The 18,658-nt window shown below is 41.4% G+C and overlaps 1 protein-coding gene across 11 annotated transcripts in view; it reads left to right on the top strand.

The window, feature by feature from the left end:
- Positions 1-18,658, top strand: part of DENND2B (DENN domain containing 2B) — a 174,052-nt gene that overhangs the window by 98,118 nt on the left and 57,276 nt on the right. For 7 of the 11 annotated variants that reach the window (XM_051803869.1, XM_051803867.1, XM_051803868.1 and 4 more), the window contains 2 exons: positions 5,449-6,651; positions 10,414-10,550. In XM_051803869.1, coding sequence (XP_051659829.1) covers positions 5,449-6,651; positions 10,414-10,550 — 1,340 coding nt within the window. The remainder of the gene's footprint in view (positions 1-5,448; positions 6,652-10,413; positions 10,551-18,658) is intronic. The other 4 variants (XM_051803873.1, XM_051803874.1, XM_051803875.1 and 1 more) reach the window with 1 other exon arrangement.

Genomic DNA, 18,658 nt, shown 5'->3' with positions numbered 1-18,658 from the left:
TTCATCCTGAAGTCTGAACACAACCATCTTGTGTGCTCAGAAGCCAAAAAGACTAACAAGATGCCAGAAAGGATTGTGCTTTACCATTCTTTCCAATAGAGTGTTAGCAATAAATATCTGAATTAGTGCTTCAAATGATCATTATTGTGTAATCTTTTGCTTGAGAGAGGCTCTTTACTTAAAGAAATGAAGATTGTCATTAATTATAAAATATTACTGATTTGTAGTGTTGTATGAAATAATTTGAGAGTTGGTAGCTGAACATTTGTTAGAATTCTCTCCTACAAATTTCCAGAGAATTTTGAAGTTGCATTCTCAGTTACCTGAAATCAGGGCAGCTTCAGTGTCTGTATTAAACATGAGTTTTGCTGCTCTTGCAAGGAGAAATTTCTTTTGCTTTTGTTTCAGATCTTGTTAAATTTTGGATAGAGCAACAAGAGGTCTCTAGTCTTGTGTGGAAGGCCAAATCTACTAATACTCAAACTAACGTGCCTGTGGTCACAGCTCATTCTGATGTTATCATTACCCTGAAACAGGTTAGGTTGTCCTGATGAAGTGGCACAATGCCCTGAGAAGAACCAGGGATAACAAAACCCTAAATAAAATACTAAGAAAGCATTATTTTTCCTAGCAAAGCAGGGAGAAAGTCCCGAGGAATAAAACCAGTGCTGTGTGTCTTTGTGTGAGCTCACCACACTTCAGTGTCAGTGTGCAATGACGGGATCTCATCAACAGGAGCCTGGAAAGACCCACTACCTTTTTGTCAGCATGTTCCTTGCTCTTTTTTCAGTAAATGGGCTCCCACGCATGAGCATGTTGAAGTGGGAAATTCCCTGGATTAGAGCGCCAAAAACTGTGTTGTTATTCTGTACGTGTTGGTTTAAGCAGAGCTGAAGGGATTTGCAAAACTGAAAGACTGCTGAGCAGTTTCTTCCAACTTGTCTTTCCACAGGAGGAGACGATCTGTAGGGTCACTCCTGACACTTCAGGAAAGATAAAACAGCACTGCAGAGTCTCAGCTGTTTAGCTCAGAGGTCAGAGCAGGGCAGTGGGAGTTAGGAGTCCTGTAACTCTTTCAAGGGGGGGGGGGGCAAATCATTTGACCACCCACCAGTCACCTTTAAGCCTGGTCTGAAACGCAATTTAAGATTATTATTCGTGTATAAAAAGTGTGTTGATCATGAATGCAAAACTCCTCAGTATATGCATATTCTTGTTATCCAGCTGTACTCTGATTTCTGAAAGATGTATAAAACCAGCTCTTTACCCATCATTCTGTCTGTCTCCTGATTTTGAAACATGTCATCTAGTTGTGAGAATTGTCTGCACTCATTTCTCCTCTTTTCTGGAGCTGATGTTTGGCAATGGAAGCAGGAAGGAGCTGTGCTTCTGCTCAACTGGACCAAAAGGCCAGGCCCCCTGCTCTTGCTAATAATTTTGTATTGCCCATTTTCAGAGTGGCTTCCAGGAATCAAATTCTCCTTCTTCTACACACCCACATTTTGCAATGAGAATATTGGTGTCTTGTCCAGAATTGGAGACTTTCTGATTTTTGGATCAGATATAGAGTGAGAACTCAGGCATTTATGGCACCAAGAACCAGCCCTTCTCTATCCTCATAGATTTTTAGTACAAGTCAGCCTTGCCAGAATCCTCACAAAGAGGGCAGGAATTAATTTTTTTTTAGCTTTTGTTTTGTGATGAGTAGGTTGCAAATTACCTCAGAGCAAGTGCTTTTGCTCTCTTGGTTCAGCTGAGATACAGCTCCACTGTTATCAACATGTGTTTATGGGAACTGGTAAAAAGAGATGCCTCTTGATAGTAGCCTTTATTAGAGCAAACAATATGAATAAATACGTTGCTCCATGAAAATCATGTCTTCGTTTGATAGCAGGCCTGGAGAATTACAGGTTTTGTAAATTAAAAGTCTTTTCTGTGTCTGGGTGGGAAAAAGGGAACCTGGAGAGAAGGGACTGAATCAGAACACAAAGATCAGTTGTGTCTGCAGTTCAAAATCCTACAGAGCATGACTGATATTATCAGTTTTCTCTTACTGTTATTCTGCTGATTTCTCAGGGAACAAGTCACGTCAGCAAAGCTGAGCGTGGTCTAGAGAGCTGGAAATCACGTCTTGGATTCTGTCTGCTCTCCTCACTGTGCAGCAACAAGTCCCAGCAGGAAGGTAGTTTCAGGGTCTGTGACCTGTTTAGAGGACATTGTGGGCTGCTTGGCAGGTGATTGTCTTTGAGACTGCAATGCAAAGCTGACCTGCCAGTGATTTGAGGGCTGTGCACCTAAGGCTGCATGTTGGAAGAGTGCCCTTGGGAAGGGAATCAGAGCAACTTATAACAGTGTCTTTTGTGAAATGCTGATATTCTCAAAAAAATATCATTGCCAAGAATGAAGGTGTTGTCCAGTGAACTTGTTAAGAAAGCAGAAATTGATTCCGTAATCTTTATTTGTGCTGTTTATACACAATATTTGGAAAGTTTATGTAATGATCTGCTTTGTAAGTGCTGCACTGTATCACTGTGTATGTAGAAAACTTCAATAAAAACATTTTGCTTTAATCTTTGTATGAAAGTTTGCAAGTTAATTAATTATTCATCTCCAGTCCAGTAATATTGTTTTTAAGGTCTGTGAAACTATCGTCCCTTCAAGAGAATATTCTTCTAATGGAAGCAGGTCTCTTGGGGAAGAACCATTTTATTATCCACTGATCAGCTTTTGGACTTCTTTTTTTCTTTAATTCTGTTACTTGCCAGTGTCCTTTAGAGAATGCATGCTGAAACCACTGGGAAAAAGCTTTGTTCCTCTTTGTTGTTGAATTAGTCCTATAGGTTCTCTCTGGATTACTTAAATTTACAGTGTTATGCCATGTAAAACAGAATCTCTTTCTTAACTGTAGTATCTCAAGTACTTGACAACATACACCTCCAGAAGGCCTGTGGCTCTGCAGCCCCAGCCTTGCCCAGTGGAAGTGAGTGGGAGTTTTATAACTGAATTTGGGGGTTTCAAGATCAAGCCTTAGTTGCAGTTACCTTACTGGAGACTTGGGATTTAAAAGCATGGCTCATATCTCTTAAGAAGAAATGTTTTGCAACTTCTGCAGGTTATGCAAATCACGATTTTTCCCCTCTTCCTCCTCTCCTGATGAGTCACCAAACCTTTTCCTGACAGTGGAAACAACTGAGAAGATATTTCTTAGATTGTAATGAGATAAAAGACTACGCCTATGGTGTTTTCTATACAATGAGTCAGAGAGAGGATTCTATGATTCTATGTTTGTCAGTGTGTCTGCTATCCCATTTTACTGACTTTACTCCTATAATTTTGTATTTTATTCTTGCTATTGTCAATACAGATTAGACTCTAATAAATAAGTTGCTAAAGCATTTTGCATGGCCTCTTCTGTCCCTATCCCCTAGTTGAATCCTGGCAGTGGATTTAGACAACCTATGGCTTCTAAGGCTGCAGTGGAGGCTGTAGCCTTTAGGTGTGAAATACACTTCCACTGGGTGATGCCTGTTTCCTTGAGAGAACTGTGAGTGCAGCTCTGGGGCAGGCCTGCGTGACATACAAGAATGGGAAAACATGATCTAAGCTAAAGGAGTGTTAAGAATAATATAAAAGTTTGGTTTTGTGGTGTTAAAATGAAGAGACTGAGATGAGACAGACAGAAATAATGAAGATTCAGGGTGCCCCACCAAGTCGGCGAAGGCCGATTTAGGTTTCATCTTCAGACACTATAAAGGTATGTCGGGCAAGGTAATTCCAGGTAATCCACTACAAACTCTGTGCTACAACAGCCAGCCAAAACCACTCATCATCTGTCACCTGCTTTTGATCTTCTGAGATCTCTTAAGACAACTGCCTGCAGCTGTATAGGGTAGCAGGAAATTTAACTTCCAGGATGAAAAGAGCATATTCTGACATGCTTCCTTTCTTTTCTGAAATAAGGAAGCTTTAAGCAGTTGTTGTAGGAGTATTTGCCATTGTCTGTGACTTGAGATCTCTTCTCCTGTGGGCATGTTTATTTTTCAAAACAATGAAGAAACAGAAGTCACCAAGTGGTGCAGCTTCTCTTTCAAATAGACTTGCCCAGAACTTTTTTCTTTTGTGATACTTATGACCTTTGCTTGTGAAGTATCCACTGTAAGAAACTGGGATGAAATCTAATAATTTGGTTTGGGGTTGTGTTTGAAGGAGAAGAAAATATCTCCTGTAAATTTAAAGTAAATTTTTCAGAAATCACCCCAGTGCTCTGGATTTTTGGATTAATGCACAGAACTTGGCACCTCTGCCTGTAGGTATTGGCTGGCTGTTGGGAAGAAAACAATATAGCAGCAGGCATCTTCTGAATCTCTTGTTCCTTTGCTATAGTGGAGACATTTGTTCCTTTTGGTCAAACAGCTCTTTGATTTGGATCTTGTGTGTACAAGACAGTTTATAAAAAAACTAGCTTGTTGTCCACAGTCTTCACGGAACATAAACTTAATTGCATATGCAAGACATTATTTATGGGTCTTTCTTTTTCTTTCTGTGCTGTTTGGAACAGAAAGGTTGCTAGGGCAAAATGTTAAAGGAGTTGTGATTATTTCTGCTATGTTTTGTAAGTATGGATTTTGGCAATGCAGCAAACCCCCTTTTTTTGACACAGTTTTGGCTTAATTTTCTTACTGCAGGCTCATCTCTGACGAGCCAACTGATTAATGTTTTGTTTAATTTCCTTTTGTCTTTTTGTTCTTAAAAATCTTTGCAACAATGTACTAAACCCCAGCAACAATAGCTGATTTTGCAAACCATGGCAAGAATTTGTTCCAAGGGTTTTTTCCAGGGTAACACTGAGATCTTTCTATATAGTTCGTATTTTTCAACAGATAGTGTGGGCAGATTAATATGTTTTCTCAGTCTCTGTAATATTCATTTGATAAGAAATTACTTCTGTTTGATAAGGAGAATTTAATCTGTTGGCCACAGCATCAGATCAAAGACAAACCAGGTCTTTTGCTGTTTTATTTAGTTTATTATATATATCAGGGATTTGAAATGCTGAGGATAAAGTACTGCAGCGTCTGACACCATGATGCAACTTTGCTTCAGATATTCTGAATTAAAAACTGGCATATTTTCAAATTAGTTTGCTCACCTCAACCAGTGAGTAAACTATGCTCCTGGTTGGTCAGTTTTGTTGCAGTGGGGCAAGAGGGACTCCTTAATCTGGGAGGTCAGGGAGCTACTCAGCTGGAGGTGGTAGATGCCTTCAAGGCAGTAGTTTGCTGTGAGAATCTGAGAATCTCAGCCCTCGACTGTGTGGCTGAATGGTCATTGGTGTCTTAGTGGCACTTTGGGATAGTCTTGCAGTGTGAAGATCTGCAGCCAGGAGAAATCTGGCAACCAACTCTAGTTCCCCCAGGGACTTGATTTTTTATTTCTTTCTGCTTCTAGGTGTCAGTCAGCCACTCCGCCACCTCTTTTGTCCCCCCGAAGAAGCCCTGCCTACCCCCTCAGTGATAGTGAGGACTCTTCCCGCTCTACTCAGCTCACCAAAGTCTCCAGCTCCAGACAGTGCCTCAAGGACCGGAACAGCTGCACGTCTACGCCGCAAGGCACCTCCACAAGCCCATCGGACACAGACTCCTCGAGCCACCCCCTCAAAGCCATCAGCGTGGGTGCTTTGGATAAAAGGCTGTCTGTGTCCAAGGCTGACCAAAAGGAGAGTCCAAATGAGGCTCAAGATGGGGAAGCAATAGGGAGCCATCCACTTGCCCGGAGCACTCTGTCCTTGGGCGCTTCCACCAACTTGAGGACCTTCTCCATCAGCAGGGTGAGCGTCCGCTCCCAGGCACTGGACATCAGGCAGAAGATCACAGAATGGGAATGCCGCCGGGAGCTGTCCCCCAGGATGAGTGTGTGTGTGGACAAGAGGGATGCTGGGGAGAGGTCAGGCAGTGAGAGCTGCCCCAGTGTGCTGACCTCTCCCTGCAGCGACAAGACATTTGATTTCAAAGGGCTCAGAAGAATGAGCCGAACATTTTCTGAGTGTTCTTACCCGGAAACAGAGGAGGAGGAACTGCTGGACAGGGATTCCTGCCATCGGTTTGAAAAGAGACCAAGCAGGAGTGAGCCATCTCCTGCTGCCACTTTCCTTAAGGGCCATGGGAGGAAAGAGTCCTCTGCTGTGCTCAATAGAATACAGAAGATTGAGCAGGCTCTGAAGGAGCAGTCGGGCAGAGGCCTCCCCCAGTTACCAAGTAGCTGCTACAGTGTTGACAAAGGGAAGAAAAAGACTGTGGAGGGACTGAGTGAAACCCTAAGTGATAGCAAAGGAGGGAGTGTTATTTTGGGGAGTGAACCAGAAACACCCCCTGAGGCTGAGAAAAGCAGTAAAACAAAACAGGGACTTACTGCGAACTCAGCCGGCCCTAAACTGCTCCTCGAAAGCCCGACCAACAGCGCGGTGAATCCTGTCCCCAAGCCCAAACGCACCTTTGAATATGAAGCAGACAAAACCCACAAAAACAAACCAAGCAATGGCCTACCTCCATCTCCTACACCTTCTGCTCCTCCTCCCCTCCCGTCCACTCCTGCACCCCCTGTGACCAGAAGGCAGAAGAAAGAGTCGCGCTTTCACAGAAAGTCCCAGAATAGGTAACAGTCAAGGAAATGTCTTGTGCTCAGTTCTCCAAATAAATTAATAAATAAGTGTGCTGTGTTTTTGCAGTAACAATATTGTAAATTCTCCTCCTAATGCAGTGCTTTTGACATAAGAAAAACTAGGAGTTGTGTGCAAGACTAGTGTTGTTTTCTGCTGGATTGCACTGATGGGATGCATTGGTACAATACCTTTACATGCCTACAGTTTTGGAGTTCTACAACTTGCATTCCTTGATCCCTAAAAAAGGCCCTTGGTCATGTGTGCTAAAGGTTATCTAGTTCATTTTGGCACAAATGCCCTTAATTGTGATTTTTTAATGGATCATGATTTCATTATTTTCTTGTAGTGGGACCTTAGCTGATCCATCATAGTCTTTTCTTCCTGTTCACTGCAAAACACACCTGCAGAGGTTTTCTATTTCCAAAGCTCATTACAGTCAGTTTTGTGCAATGCTGGTGATTTTATTTATTTCAGTGCTTAGGAATGTTATCCTAAGTTACTATCAACAGGTGTAGAGGATTAATGCTGAGAAAACTGTTATAGCACTGAAAGACCCTTGTGCCCTTCCTGAGTTAATGATGGGCAGAGTGTATGGCTATTTCCCCAGCAGTCTGTGGAGCTTGGCTTGTTTTAATTACATGATTTGTCTTGAGTTTTAGACATGATAAAACTCATTCTGCTCACTGCTTAGAAAATTGTAGGCACAGTTGTTGCTAAACATTCAAAGTACATAATTTTTAACAAGTTCACATATCAATGCATGTGTGTGATACACACTCCCCCCGATATTTAGATTTGCAAGTAACTGCTAAACAGCTTCTCAGATGCACTCTATCAGTTCAGTATCTGGTGCTTGATGTTGGCTCAATTAATTAAAGGTTTATATCAGCACAACCTAACCTGAAGTATGCTGAGGGAGGAAAAGGGGAACCTTTGAATTCTGCTCTTTTAAGACACTCCTGCTTTTGAAATGGATTGAACAGCTCTGCAGAGACTACTTGTTTCTCTGAGAAAGGCGGGGAGAGGGGGATGTGGAAAGTCAAGCTCTGATTAGCAGTGCTTATCTTTGAGTTCTGGCAATGATTTCAGAGGAAGTAAATCTAGTTTTTAACAAGAATTTGTGAAGCAAAGCTTATCTCATTTTGTTCAGCACAGCATTTGCAATGTACAGAAGATAAACAATAGTTTTGAGATGTTCTAGTATAAGTGATAGCCTTTATTGGTAAATTAAGGGGCAATCATCTACGAACCACAGTATTTTATCACAATGATCTTTGAGATGAAGTTTTGAAGCTTCTTTCAAGAAGAGGTACCTGCTGTTCTGCAGGTTCAGCCTCCTGTTGTAGCAGAGTTAGACAACAGCACAGTTCAGAAAAGGAGCTTCAGACCTGGGTAGGGTTAGGAGATACAAACCCAAAAGAAAAGCATTATTTATCAATTTGAATTGTGATTAGTAGAGTACAAGTTGTAGGATTTACAATGTTATAGTGTGAACCTGATGATTCTTGCAAATCAGTTTGACATTTTACAGGGTAGATGTACATTCATTTGTAACAGCTTTACCCTACAAAGCTTAGTGATTAGTAGCTTAGTGATTTCTCTGGACTCAACTCTGATTAATCATGATCTAAATAAGTTTAAATTAATCTCCCAAAAATCTCAGGTTTACTGGCTGTCTTCAAGGCTGGGTAGAAATCCTTTATAAAATCTTAACTATATTGTCTTTCCTACTGTCCTTCATTTAGTTACAGAAGGGAGAACTCCAGGATTTACAAAGAACTTAAGACCATACAATTCATCTAGGAATGACAGTATTTAGTTAACAGTAATTACTGAAATCTCGATATCTAAACTGTTCTCTTTTTGAGAACAGACATAATTCATTGTGTCTACAGCTTGTAGCTCCGTGTTTCAGATTGAACACACACGTGGTTTGCACTCACTGGAATGTCATGAGAGTGGACTGTGGGTATTTATTCTTCTAATATCTTGATTGAAAGCATTGATTTTATTTGTCATTCTAGTAAAATGGAGGAAGATCTCTTATGTTTGCCTCCTAGCATGGGGACAGTCTGTATTCAGAGGATCTGGTGCCCACAGTAGCTTTAACATTTCAGGTTGATGTGAACTGGACATTCCCTAGCAGTTCCAGATCCTCTGGCACACACACAGTGCAGGAGAGGAGTGTCACAGGATAGGTTTGGGACACATGGACCACACCTTAGTGTCAGTCCACAAAACCATTCCTGTGATCCTATACAGTGTCACCACATCGTAGTGTTGCCTTGGAATCTATAGGAGTTGGATATTTAACTACTTTAGAAAGTCTCCTTTGATACACAGGTATGTCTTCAGTGTGTAAGCTTCCTTTAGAGCTGTGAGTAGGTGTGGAAGATTGGGTGTCTGGATCTGGAATGCATGGATTGTTTCTACTGTGATCCTGGTGTGCATAACTTGGACCTGGATATTCTGAAGATTAGGGAAAGGAGAAAGAGGAGGCTCCTAAGCCTGATCCAGACCTGTAAGTCTGCTCCAGCAGGCAGATAGGAAATGCTCTTGTCAAATGCCGTGTCTGCATATTAGTCACTGTGTTACCTATAGGGATACCTGAGCCAATTCACAGAGCAAAGTATGTCCCATGAGACTCTCACTGCCATATGGGTGTGCTGTAACTCCAGCTGGGAAGAAGAACAGGGGTTGATGGCAGGATGATTTATTGTTAATCTAGTTTAGGTCTCAGTGAGTGAAGTATGGGCATCAGTACAGTCTCTGCAAGCCTTACAGCACCACGGGATTTATGCTCTGAACTGAGCCTGTTTTTATTACTGTTTCATCCTCAGCAGTAAATCAGTCCGATGAATGCCAGCCCCTGTACAGCTGGCACTGTGATTCAAGGATCTCCCAGCTTCAGTATAGATAGACATTGCCTGAGGGAAAAAATGCTATGTAAACTGGAAAGTGGGAAGGACTCATGCTCTTCTTCCTCTAGAACTGCTCTGGGGCATTGGGGCAGTAGGTGGGAGGTGGTGAATTGCCCCTCCTTCAAGTACCCGGGGGAGAGACAAATTGTATGGTTCATCTGACCCAGCCAGCCCTCACCTTCCTGCCAGAAAGGCCAAACCTTCAGGCCTTGAGCCATCAGCCCAGATTGCTCATCCACCCCAGAGAGCACTAATTTTCTCAATGCTTTGCCCTTTGCTGATAGTGCTTGACACAGGGTGTGCAAGAGAAATGGGTGACTTCCACATGAGTCTGCCTCTGTCATCTGTACCCTGACCTCTGTGCAGGAACACATCTGAAGGTTTAAGACATGAGTGGTGTCGGACTAGGGGCTGCATTTCCCAGAACAACCAGTGGAGGAATACTTTCCAGAGATATGTCTTTCTTGAGGAGAGAGGGCCACATGCTTCTGGGGACCTTGACAAGAGCAAAGCAATTTCTAATCTCAGGATTGTGCTGCTAACTTTGTAAACTTTCAAAAATATCACATACTTTCTTGGTATTTTCTTGCTGTCTGCATAATGGGGATAACAATACTTCCAATCTCATAAAAGTGTCACAGGTAGCTATACTAGAGACTGCTGTGAGCACAGGACTTAGGATCCTCTAAAAGTTAGTTCTTAAAACATGATATGTGATTTTTTTTGTTGTCGTTGTTGTAGTTCATTTTATATATATTTCTTAGCAAACACTCATCTAAATGTTTGAATAATTTTGCTTTCTAGTTACTAATTACTTATTGTTTTAAACTTCAGAAAATCCTTTGAATTTGAGGATGCCTCAAGTCTGCAATCCCTGTACCCTCCCTCCCCGACTGAAAATGGGACTGAGAGCCAGCATAAATTTGGATCCAAGAGCACTTTAGAGGAGAATGCCTATGAAGACATTGTAGGTAAGAAGCTGTTGCAGTACACGGGCTCACAGCAGGATGTTAAATGGTGGTGGGCAGGCCATGTATTGTTGAACACGTGCCCAGTGCAGGAGCATTCAGTGCTGTCAGTAAAGAGAGATTAAATGGAGGGTAAAGGGGTTTGATCCTTCAGTGCAAATATAGGAAGTAGTAATGTCTGCATGCAGGAAGTCTTGATTCTTTCGGACTTTATTGGCTACTATTGGAAACAGACTGTTTGGTCAGCTTTTTGCCAATGCTTTTCAAGAACCAAATCATTCTTTTTATCACGGCCTTGGCTTGAAGCCTTGAGTGGTGTAAAAATGCAAAGAACTGAACTTGAGACGGTGTTTACAGAGCTATCCAATAGCGAGATTAACCTCAGAGGCCTTGTGTGGTCACCCTGAGCTTTTCAGGACTCCAGTGTGGACTGCCCCAAAGCAGTTGTTTGTAGCACTGTTCCTGGTCTTCCCTAAGTCCCAGTTGCTGGTTAAAGAGGAATTAATTTCCTTTAGCTATACAACCATCAGAAATACACAACAAAAACGCACTGTTTTGATTAAGCTTCATAAGAAAAACATGTTTCTTTTGGTCTTAGAAGGAAATGTATGGCCTATGCATACATTCTTTTAACATCAAAAAAAAGTTGTTGCAATTACTGAAAATTGGGCAGCCCTTCAGAGCACAGATTTTCCACACAAGTGATGAATATCTGCATTGTCTTTAACTATTTCAGTGTTATATTATTACAGCAGATACAAAGGGGACTTCATTTTACTTTGGACAATGCATCTTTATATACTGAAAACTGGAGGGCTACCGAGATAATCAGGGACTCTAAAGCACATGTCCTCTAAAGAGACACTGACAAGCTGGGCTTGTTTAATCTGGTAAAAAGTCACTTTAGTAGTGCTTACAAATGTTTGAAGGGCAAACAAAGATAATAGAACAAAACTCTTCTTGGTCATATCAGTTGATACAGCAAAGAACAGTGGCCACAAATTGCAGCCTGGGGCTCTTTGTCGTACTCAAATTCTCTCTCTGGCTTGTCAGCCTCAGTGAAAACAGGAATTTATTCTTTCCATTTTCAGCTGTACTCTTCCTCTACGTCATTCAAAAAAAATGCTTTCAGAACAGAAGAAAATGCTCTTGCTCAGTATCTGTTAGTAAAAATGAGAGCTTTTGTAGATACTGAGAAATTTTTCCTCTGTGGAGAGCATCTTTATATGATCATCAGCCTATTCCATGAGAGACCATGCAATTCATACTTGAAAATGTATTGTGTGTTAGTTACAGTGCTCATATTTTCTCAGGATTTGTCAATGTGCTGCCAGATGTTAGGTGGTAATGCTTCTTTTCCTTGCCCTGGTTTGTTAAATATCGATATAAAATGTGTGGGACTGGTAAGAAGCTTTCTTCAAAAGAGAAGAAATCTTGGGTTCAGTAAAGCAAAATCATAATGGGCTCTTCCAGCTCATGGGAACTATAAACCAGCTGCCTGTAGACTGTAATTTGGGCATTTTGGCAGGGCAATGGGAAGAGAATGCAAAATTTCAGATCTGTGAACAAACACAGAACTTCATTGTTTTGTACTGCTTTTTAACAGCCTCTTTCCAAGCACTTCATTCAATACAGGCAGTGCAGGGGGAATACCAAATCAGTATAATTCTTATAAACTGTCAAGCATGATTAAAGACAAGCCAAAGTGGTTTGATCTCCAGCTTTAAAGAAACTATCGTAGTTCTGTGTATCACATCTGCAATTTATACCAGTAGTGCTAGACCCCAGTCTCTAAGTAGCACTTCTGTACTCATGCAAACCAGGTGCCTGTAATAGTGAGTTTGTTTTATAGATCTACATCTGCTTCAAAGCTACAAAGGACTTGTCACTGTACCTTGGGTTTTCTTTGCAAACAGTTGCTCTAGAGGCGGTGGTGGGTCTTTTTTCTATACCTTGTTGAATCTCCTGTCTCTCTAAAAGCTTGTAGGAAGTTAAAACATTGTTGCTGTAGTAATAAACTTAATAAAGTGTGTCATTTCCCCTTAGAGTTAAAATTTATAATTCAAGTAAATGCTAAAATACAAGAAAAGAAAGTTGTGAATCTTGAGTAATGTTCTAAGCACTGTGAGACAGAGTCATAAAATTCAGGTTTGAAGGGACTCTGGAGTCAGCTGGTCCAATCTCTGGTTAAAGCAGGGCTAGTTTCAATATTAGGTCAAGTTGCTTAGGGCCATATCTGGTTGAGTTTTCCAAATACTGTAGCAGGATGGTTTCACTGCCTCTCTGTGCAGCCTGCTCCACTGCTTAGACTCCACTGCGAAGAATTTTTTCTCGATGTCACTGTAAATAGATTTCTCTTTCTTTCCAGTCCAAATTCTCTTTGTTACCATTTGTGACTGCTGTCCTTCATCCTTTCACCTCTGAGCAGTGTTTGGTGCCACCTTTTCCACTTCCCCTTCTAGGTAGTGGAAGACAGCAGTTGGGTTATCCCACAGACTTTTCCAGGCTAATCAATCCCAGTTCTCTCAGCCTCTTCTTTTTTATGTTGTGCACTCCAGCTCCCAACCATCTCAGTAGCCTTGCTCTAGCCTATCACCAGTCTGTTGATGTCTCTCTGGTACTGTGAATACTCCAAGTGTGGCCTTGCAAGGGCCAAATAGAGGGGAATTACCACTTTCATGTCTTGCTGGCCACAGTCTTGCTAATACAGACCAGGGTGTGGTTGGCCTTCCTTACCCTGGCATGCACTGTTGCAAGGTTATTCTGACCCCCGTGGGAGTGGATTTGTCTTTCCTAAACTTCCTGAAGTTCCTGCCAAGCCATTCCTTCAGTTTGCTGATGTCACACAGCACAGAAGCCCAGCTCTCCTGTCTGCCAGCATGTCCCCTTGCCTGGTGCTCCTCAGCAGGACATCTCTCCCTGATTGGAAAGCAGAGGAGAGCTGTGGATAAGTTGTGAATTATCTGTCAGAGAATATCTTCTGAAAAGCATGTTTCATGTTAGATATCTACAAGTTACTGTGTGTGGGGTACTGAGCTCTAACTCAGACTAGTGCAGCTTCCAAGCACATAGTTGCTGGGACTGGATTCACTGTTGTTTTGCTTAATACATGGCCTTCTCAAGTAATGCTTATGTACAATAAACCTTTTTCTTTGTCCTGATGCCCTTGCACTGTTTTCTTCTTTAATGACCAGGGCAGCAATGAACTGCTGTGCCTAGTTTATCTTACTGTGAGAGCTGACTTAAAAAAAAAAAAAAGTTTTAAGGTATATTAAAACCAAAAATGATTGTGCTTTGAAATCCAGTGACATCATGAACCAGACACTTTCTTTAATTTTGTGTTATTTTTGTAGACTTTAACAGATGATATACCTGCATGTTACCTTCAAGACAGGTATTGGATCGGAACATAATGATCCATTCTGCGCTAATCAAGCAGCAGATGTATAAAGGGATGCACGTTCCTAATATAAATCAGAGCTGTATTCCATGTGCAAGGAACCATGTGGACTTCATTCATCTTCTGTACTAGCACTAAAAGGAATGTGGCAGTCATAGTAAACTTAACATTGTTTTGCTTCTTGTGGTTTTGAATGAGCCTTTAATCAGACCAAAATTGATGTGGCTTTATGAATCCGGTTGGGGAAACCATGCTTGGCTCTCTGTGAATTCAAAAAACTATCATAGTATTAAGAGATGTCTGAGATAGTTGCTTCTGCTGTGTTTGTGGACAACAGTATTTCCTGTCATCTGTACCATACGGTTTCAGTTTTCTAGTCTGTTCCCCTAAATGCAGTTGAGATGTTTAATACTGTTATTTAAGGTCTTGTGTCTCTGAGGCATTTTTCACCTGACATCTGGAAGAAAGCACTTGTTATGATTGTTACCAAAAAAAGTTGAATGAATAACTTGAAATCATAATATTAAGTTTAATTTGAGAAAATCTAGTAAAACTAGGTAAATTATAATTTGTGAGAGAAATTGCACTCAATTTAGAAATTAAATGTTAGTGGAAGTCTTTGAAAAGGCAAGCCTTCTTACTCTCCAACTCCTCAGAGTGTTGGACATAGTAGAACAGGTGAAGATTTCCTCCAAGAGGATGCTACAGAGATGTGTAGGAAACCCACTGCTCAGCTGGGCTCTGTGTGTTGCATCACAGATTGAGAATGTTTAATTTAATGTTGCAAAACTCCATTTGCCCTGTCCAAGCAAGAGCCATTTCCTCTTATAGCTGCCTGGCCCTTATTTAACACATTTTTTTCCCTGGAAGAATGGAAGCAATTAAAATGCTTTTCCTCCCTAAAGATTTGTGTCTTAAGAGGGGTTTTTGCCTCTCTGCTGTTTTTTAAGTCATAGGACTATTCAGCACATAGCCCAGGTCTGTGAGTATCAGACTATTTGTTTTCTGATGAACATAGTTACTTATTGGTGCAATAGGAGGAATAGTTTGTGTCACAATGAGTTTATTTAAGACACATCTATTACTGCAGAGAGGCCTTGCCCCAGTAAGATTTCCATTCTGACTGGCTCACGTGCAAGACTGGTGCCTGCTCACTAAATTGCAATGGTCAAAAAGAGTTCTTAGAACTCTGTTAACTCACATGAGAGACAGTGCTAATACACCTCTTTTAGAGTCCCAGGAGCTCTTTTGAGTGCTCTTTAGGTGGTGTGCCAAATGCATGATAGGTGTCAGTGCCAAAACTTGCTAGAGATGCTTGGTGGCAGGTCCCAGTGATGTGTAGACCACTAGGCCACACGACTCTCCTTTAACCTTGCAGTTGATACAGTCTACATTTATTGTGCATTAAATGCAGGTGTGTTTTCAACTGACATTGTAGGATATACTGTGAAGGTTGGAGTCCATCAAATACCTCTTGTCTGAGAAAATGCTCTTTTCAAGGAGACTTGAGCAGCTGGAATGTGAACTTGGGCAGATGGATTGGCTGTTAAAGAGACACAAATAACCTGGGCAAGAGAAGGATAGTCAGAAGTGTATGGTTCAGGCAACTGGCACAGACTACTGTGAAAAAATCTTTCTTCTGGCAATGCCAGCTTATTATGCAAAGTTAAAAGTTGAATGTTTTTATCTTAAAGGTGGGATTCAACAGTTGAATTCTAAAAGAACTCAGAACTTTGGATCTAGTGTTTTTATATTGTCTATACTGGTAGAGACCAGCTTAAAACCTTGCCTTGGAACTCAGTTCCATCTTCTCCTCATTTCTCCCTATTGCCACGTCACAGTTTCTCTGTGGTCCATTGACAAGGATAGAGTCAGTCACACATTCTTGATGGGGATACAGACTTCTTGTCAGCTCAGAAATAAATGTACAGGGGCAGAGCTTGAGTTGTATTTGTGGCCCATCTTGGGTTGTATTTATGTCTGTTGAGAAGTAATTGATGAAGCCAGTCAGAACACTCCTCAGAAATCTGTGGAGGTATCAGTCAACTGAGTCAGATAATTTCAGATTGACTTTAAATAAAAGTTAAATTATGTGGGAAGTCTGTCTAGAGGGGGAAAAGTGAGAAAAGAAGGCAAATAACTGAAGGAGAAGCATCTGCTGACAGCTAGTGTGTCTGCTTTGGCAGCTAGAGCTGAAGCAGTCTAGAAAGTAAAGCAATGCCTCAAAAACATTGCTATGGAATCTCTAAAAGCAGGATGAATTTCTGAATGGAATCTTGCTGGTGGGTTCCTGTCGGGAATGTCCTGCAGTTCACTGTCCTGGGGGCAGCTGGCCCTCTTGGGGAGGGGTTCTTATGCACCTGTCTGCTCTCTGGACCTGTTCAGTGTCATGGTTAGGAGACTTTGAGCCCTTTCAATACCTTGACACTTCTCTAGACGGATACTTTTTGCACCTTAAAGAAAGGTAGATTGACAATAGCAAACTTAATCACTGTGCTTCTGTAGGGGGATATAATAACTGAATCTTGTTACAATTGACACCAAAGGTGACAGAAAAGTGAAACAGTGTAGTTATAGACAATTGTTTAGCTGTTTTCATCTGTCACTGACTATCACTTCAGTTTGGGAGAATCAGCTTCTTGTTTACTTCTGCACTAAAACAGGACAACTAGTTCTGGGTTTGCATGGGCCTTCTTCACAGTCAGAGAGTTGAGAGAAAAATAAATTATTATAAAACCTCAAACCTATCAGGTTGGTAGCAGGCCTAGAAATGTTTTGGGGTTTTTTGTTTGCTTGCTTAGTTGGTTTTTTGTTTTGTTTTGATTTTGAGTAAAATCATATCTTCCTCATAAAATCCTGTACATCTTCTGTACAGGTTTCAGGTACTCACAAAGCAGAACATCCTTCTTTTGGTGTAGCCATTTCTCCTTGAAATTACTGAGGGTCAGGTTGTTGTTGTACATGGGCAAATACAATCTCTTCGGAGAACAGAGGAGTCTGGATCTCTGAGTGATTTCCCATGTGTCAGAACTCATAAGACAGAGAGCAATATGTCTCAAATAAGCATTATTAAGTGGAGTGTCAGGCAGCCTAACCCAGGTGGGTACCTGAGCAGTTAAAATAGGCAGGTGTGGACCTACAAGCAAAGTCTTGAATGTGGAGGGAATGCTGGTGGCTTAACCTTCTCTGTGGAGTCCAGAACAGCATGTCACTCCCTTTATCTCTTGTGGTAAGGCACCTTGTCTCTCCTAAACCACTTAGTTGTTTTGAATTCTTGTGTAAAATTGGCATAGTGCATGTCATGTAACAAAATGGGATGATTTAGCTGTTTTACTGAATCCTTCACTCTGTGTGAGAAGAGCTGCAGAAATGATGACCAAGATCCAGTTGGAAGATGTTCCAGCTTGACAATGCTTTCGAATTAGAATATTTGCAAAGTTCTTCCAGTAAATGTGGGAAAAGGTTAGAAAGATAGCGGGTTGTTCTTTCAAGTGAAATCCCACCTTCACACGCCACATTATTGCCTGTCATGCTTTTGTAGCACATTATAGTCTGTCATATTATCATCTCACATCGAAGTCATTGTACAAATCAAGGAGAAACTGAAATTGCTGGGTTTCTGTGAAGCTGAAGCAAACTTGGAGAGATTGCAACTATGCCAGCAGTGCTGTTCTTCTCTGAAAACATTTTGGGTTTTCAGCCAGACCCATTCCAGCAGGTCTCTGGACAACTGTTAGTCAAAGACAGAGCTAGGATTGATGCAAACTGATGGTACAGGCAGTGATCATGGAGTTGTATGTTCCCGTCTTCTTCTGCACCCACAGTCTGCCTGTCACAGTATAAAAAGCACGTAAGATTTTGGAAAGTGTAATAGTGGCAAATTTAATTATAGACACTGTAGGCTAATAGCAACCAGAGCACATTAAATCAAACAGTATCCATAGGGGCCTGTCAAAGAAAAACCAAATACTTTAGCTGATCCTGTTGACAATCAGCCTGCTGCTCTGTTGTTACATTGGGATACATGGATTCCAGTTATTTTTAATAATCATCTCATGCTCTATTTAGATCTCAGTTTTTCTCTGCGGAGTCTGTCTCATCGCTATACCATCCACTGCAGCGTCTTGTGAGAGTCTGTGTCAGCTGTATTGCCTGGTTTTCTAGTTGACAGTTTCTGTTGGCTTTATTTCATGGTTTTCTAGTCAGTGCTGCAGGCTAGTAAAACAGAGAAAAATAACCATGAGACTGCTCTGCCAAATCCTACTTTAAATTCAGAGACTGTTGAAGTCAGCAGGGTTAGGCCTCTGAAGTGCAGGCAGTTTAGGCATGCTGATGCTGTACTGTGCTAACAGTTGCTCATCAGATGTTTTTGTGCACATGACTTTGGACTGAGTGGTAAATGGGTGAATTATGAGGGTGAAATTTCTTACTAATTTATCAGCCATGCTAATTCTTTTCCCCTATGCTTCATTATGATTACAGCTCTAAGCTCTTGCACTCCCTGCAGAGATAGCTGGGAGCTGAAAGTATCTGCAGTGTTTCTTCTGCTTATTGCAAGGCAAAGCAGAACTGGAGAAGTTCAGAAAGCACAGGCTGTTGCCTACAAAATCCATGGACCTGGACTCAAAATGTCGATTGCGTTTTAGACTTGTCACTCTGCATGTTACAGATACTCTACTGCTTTTCTGAGATCATGGTACTGAGCTGATGC

This window comes from Manacus candei, unplaced genomic scaffold (assembly GCF_025592945.1).
Source record: "Manacus candei isolate 608988 ecotype Guabito, Panama unplaced genomic scaffold, ASM2559294v1 h1tg000060l, whole genome shotgun sequence".
In the NCBI taxonomy this organism is placed as follows: Eukaryota; Metazoa; Chordata; class Aves; order Passeriformes; family Pipridae; genus Manacus; species Manacus candei.
This window is presented reverse-complemented; position numbering and strand designations above follow the sequence as displayed.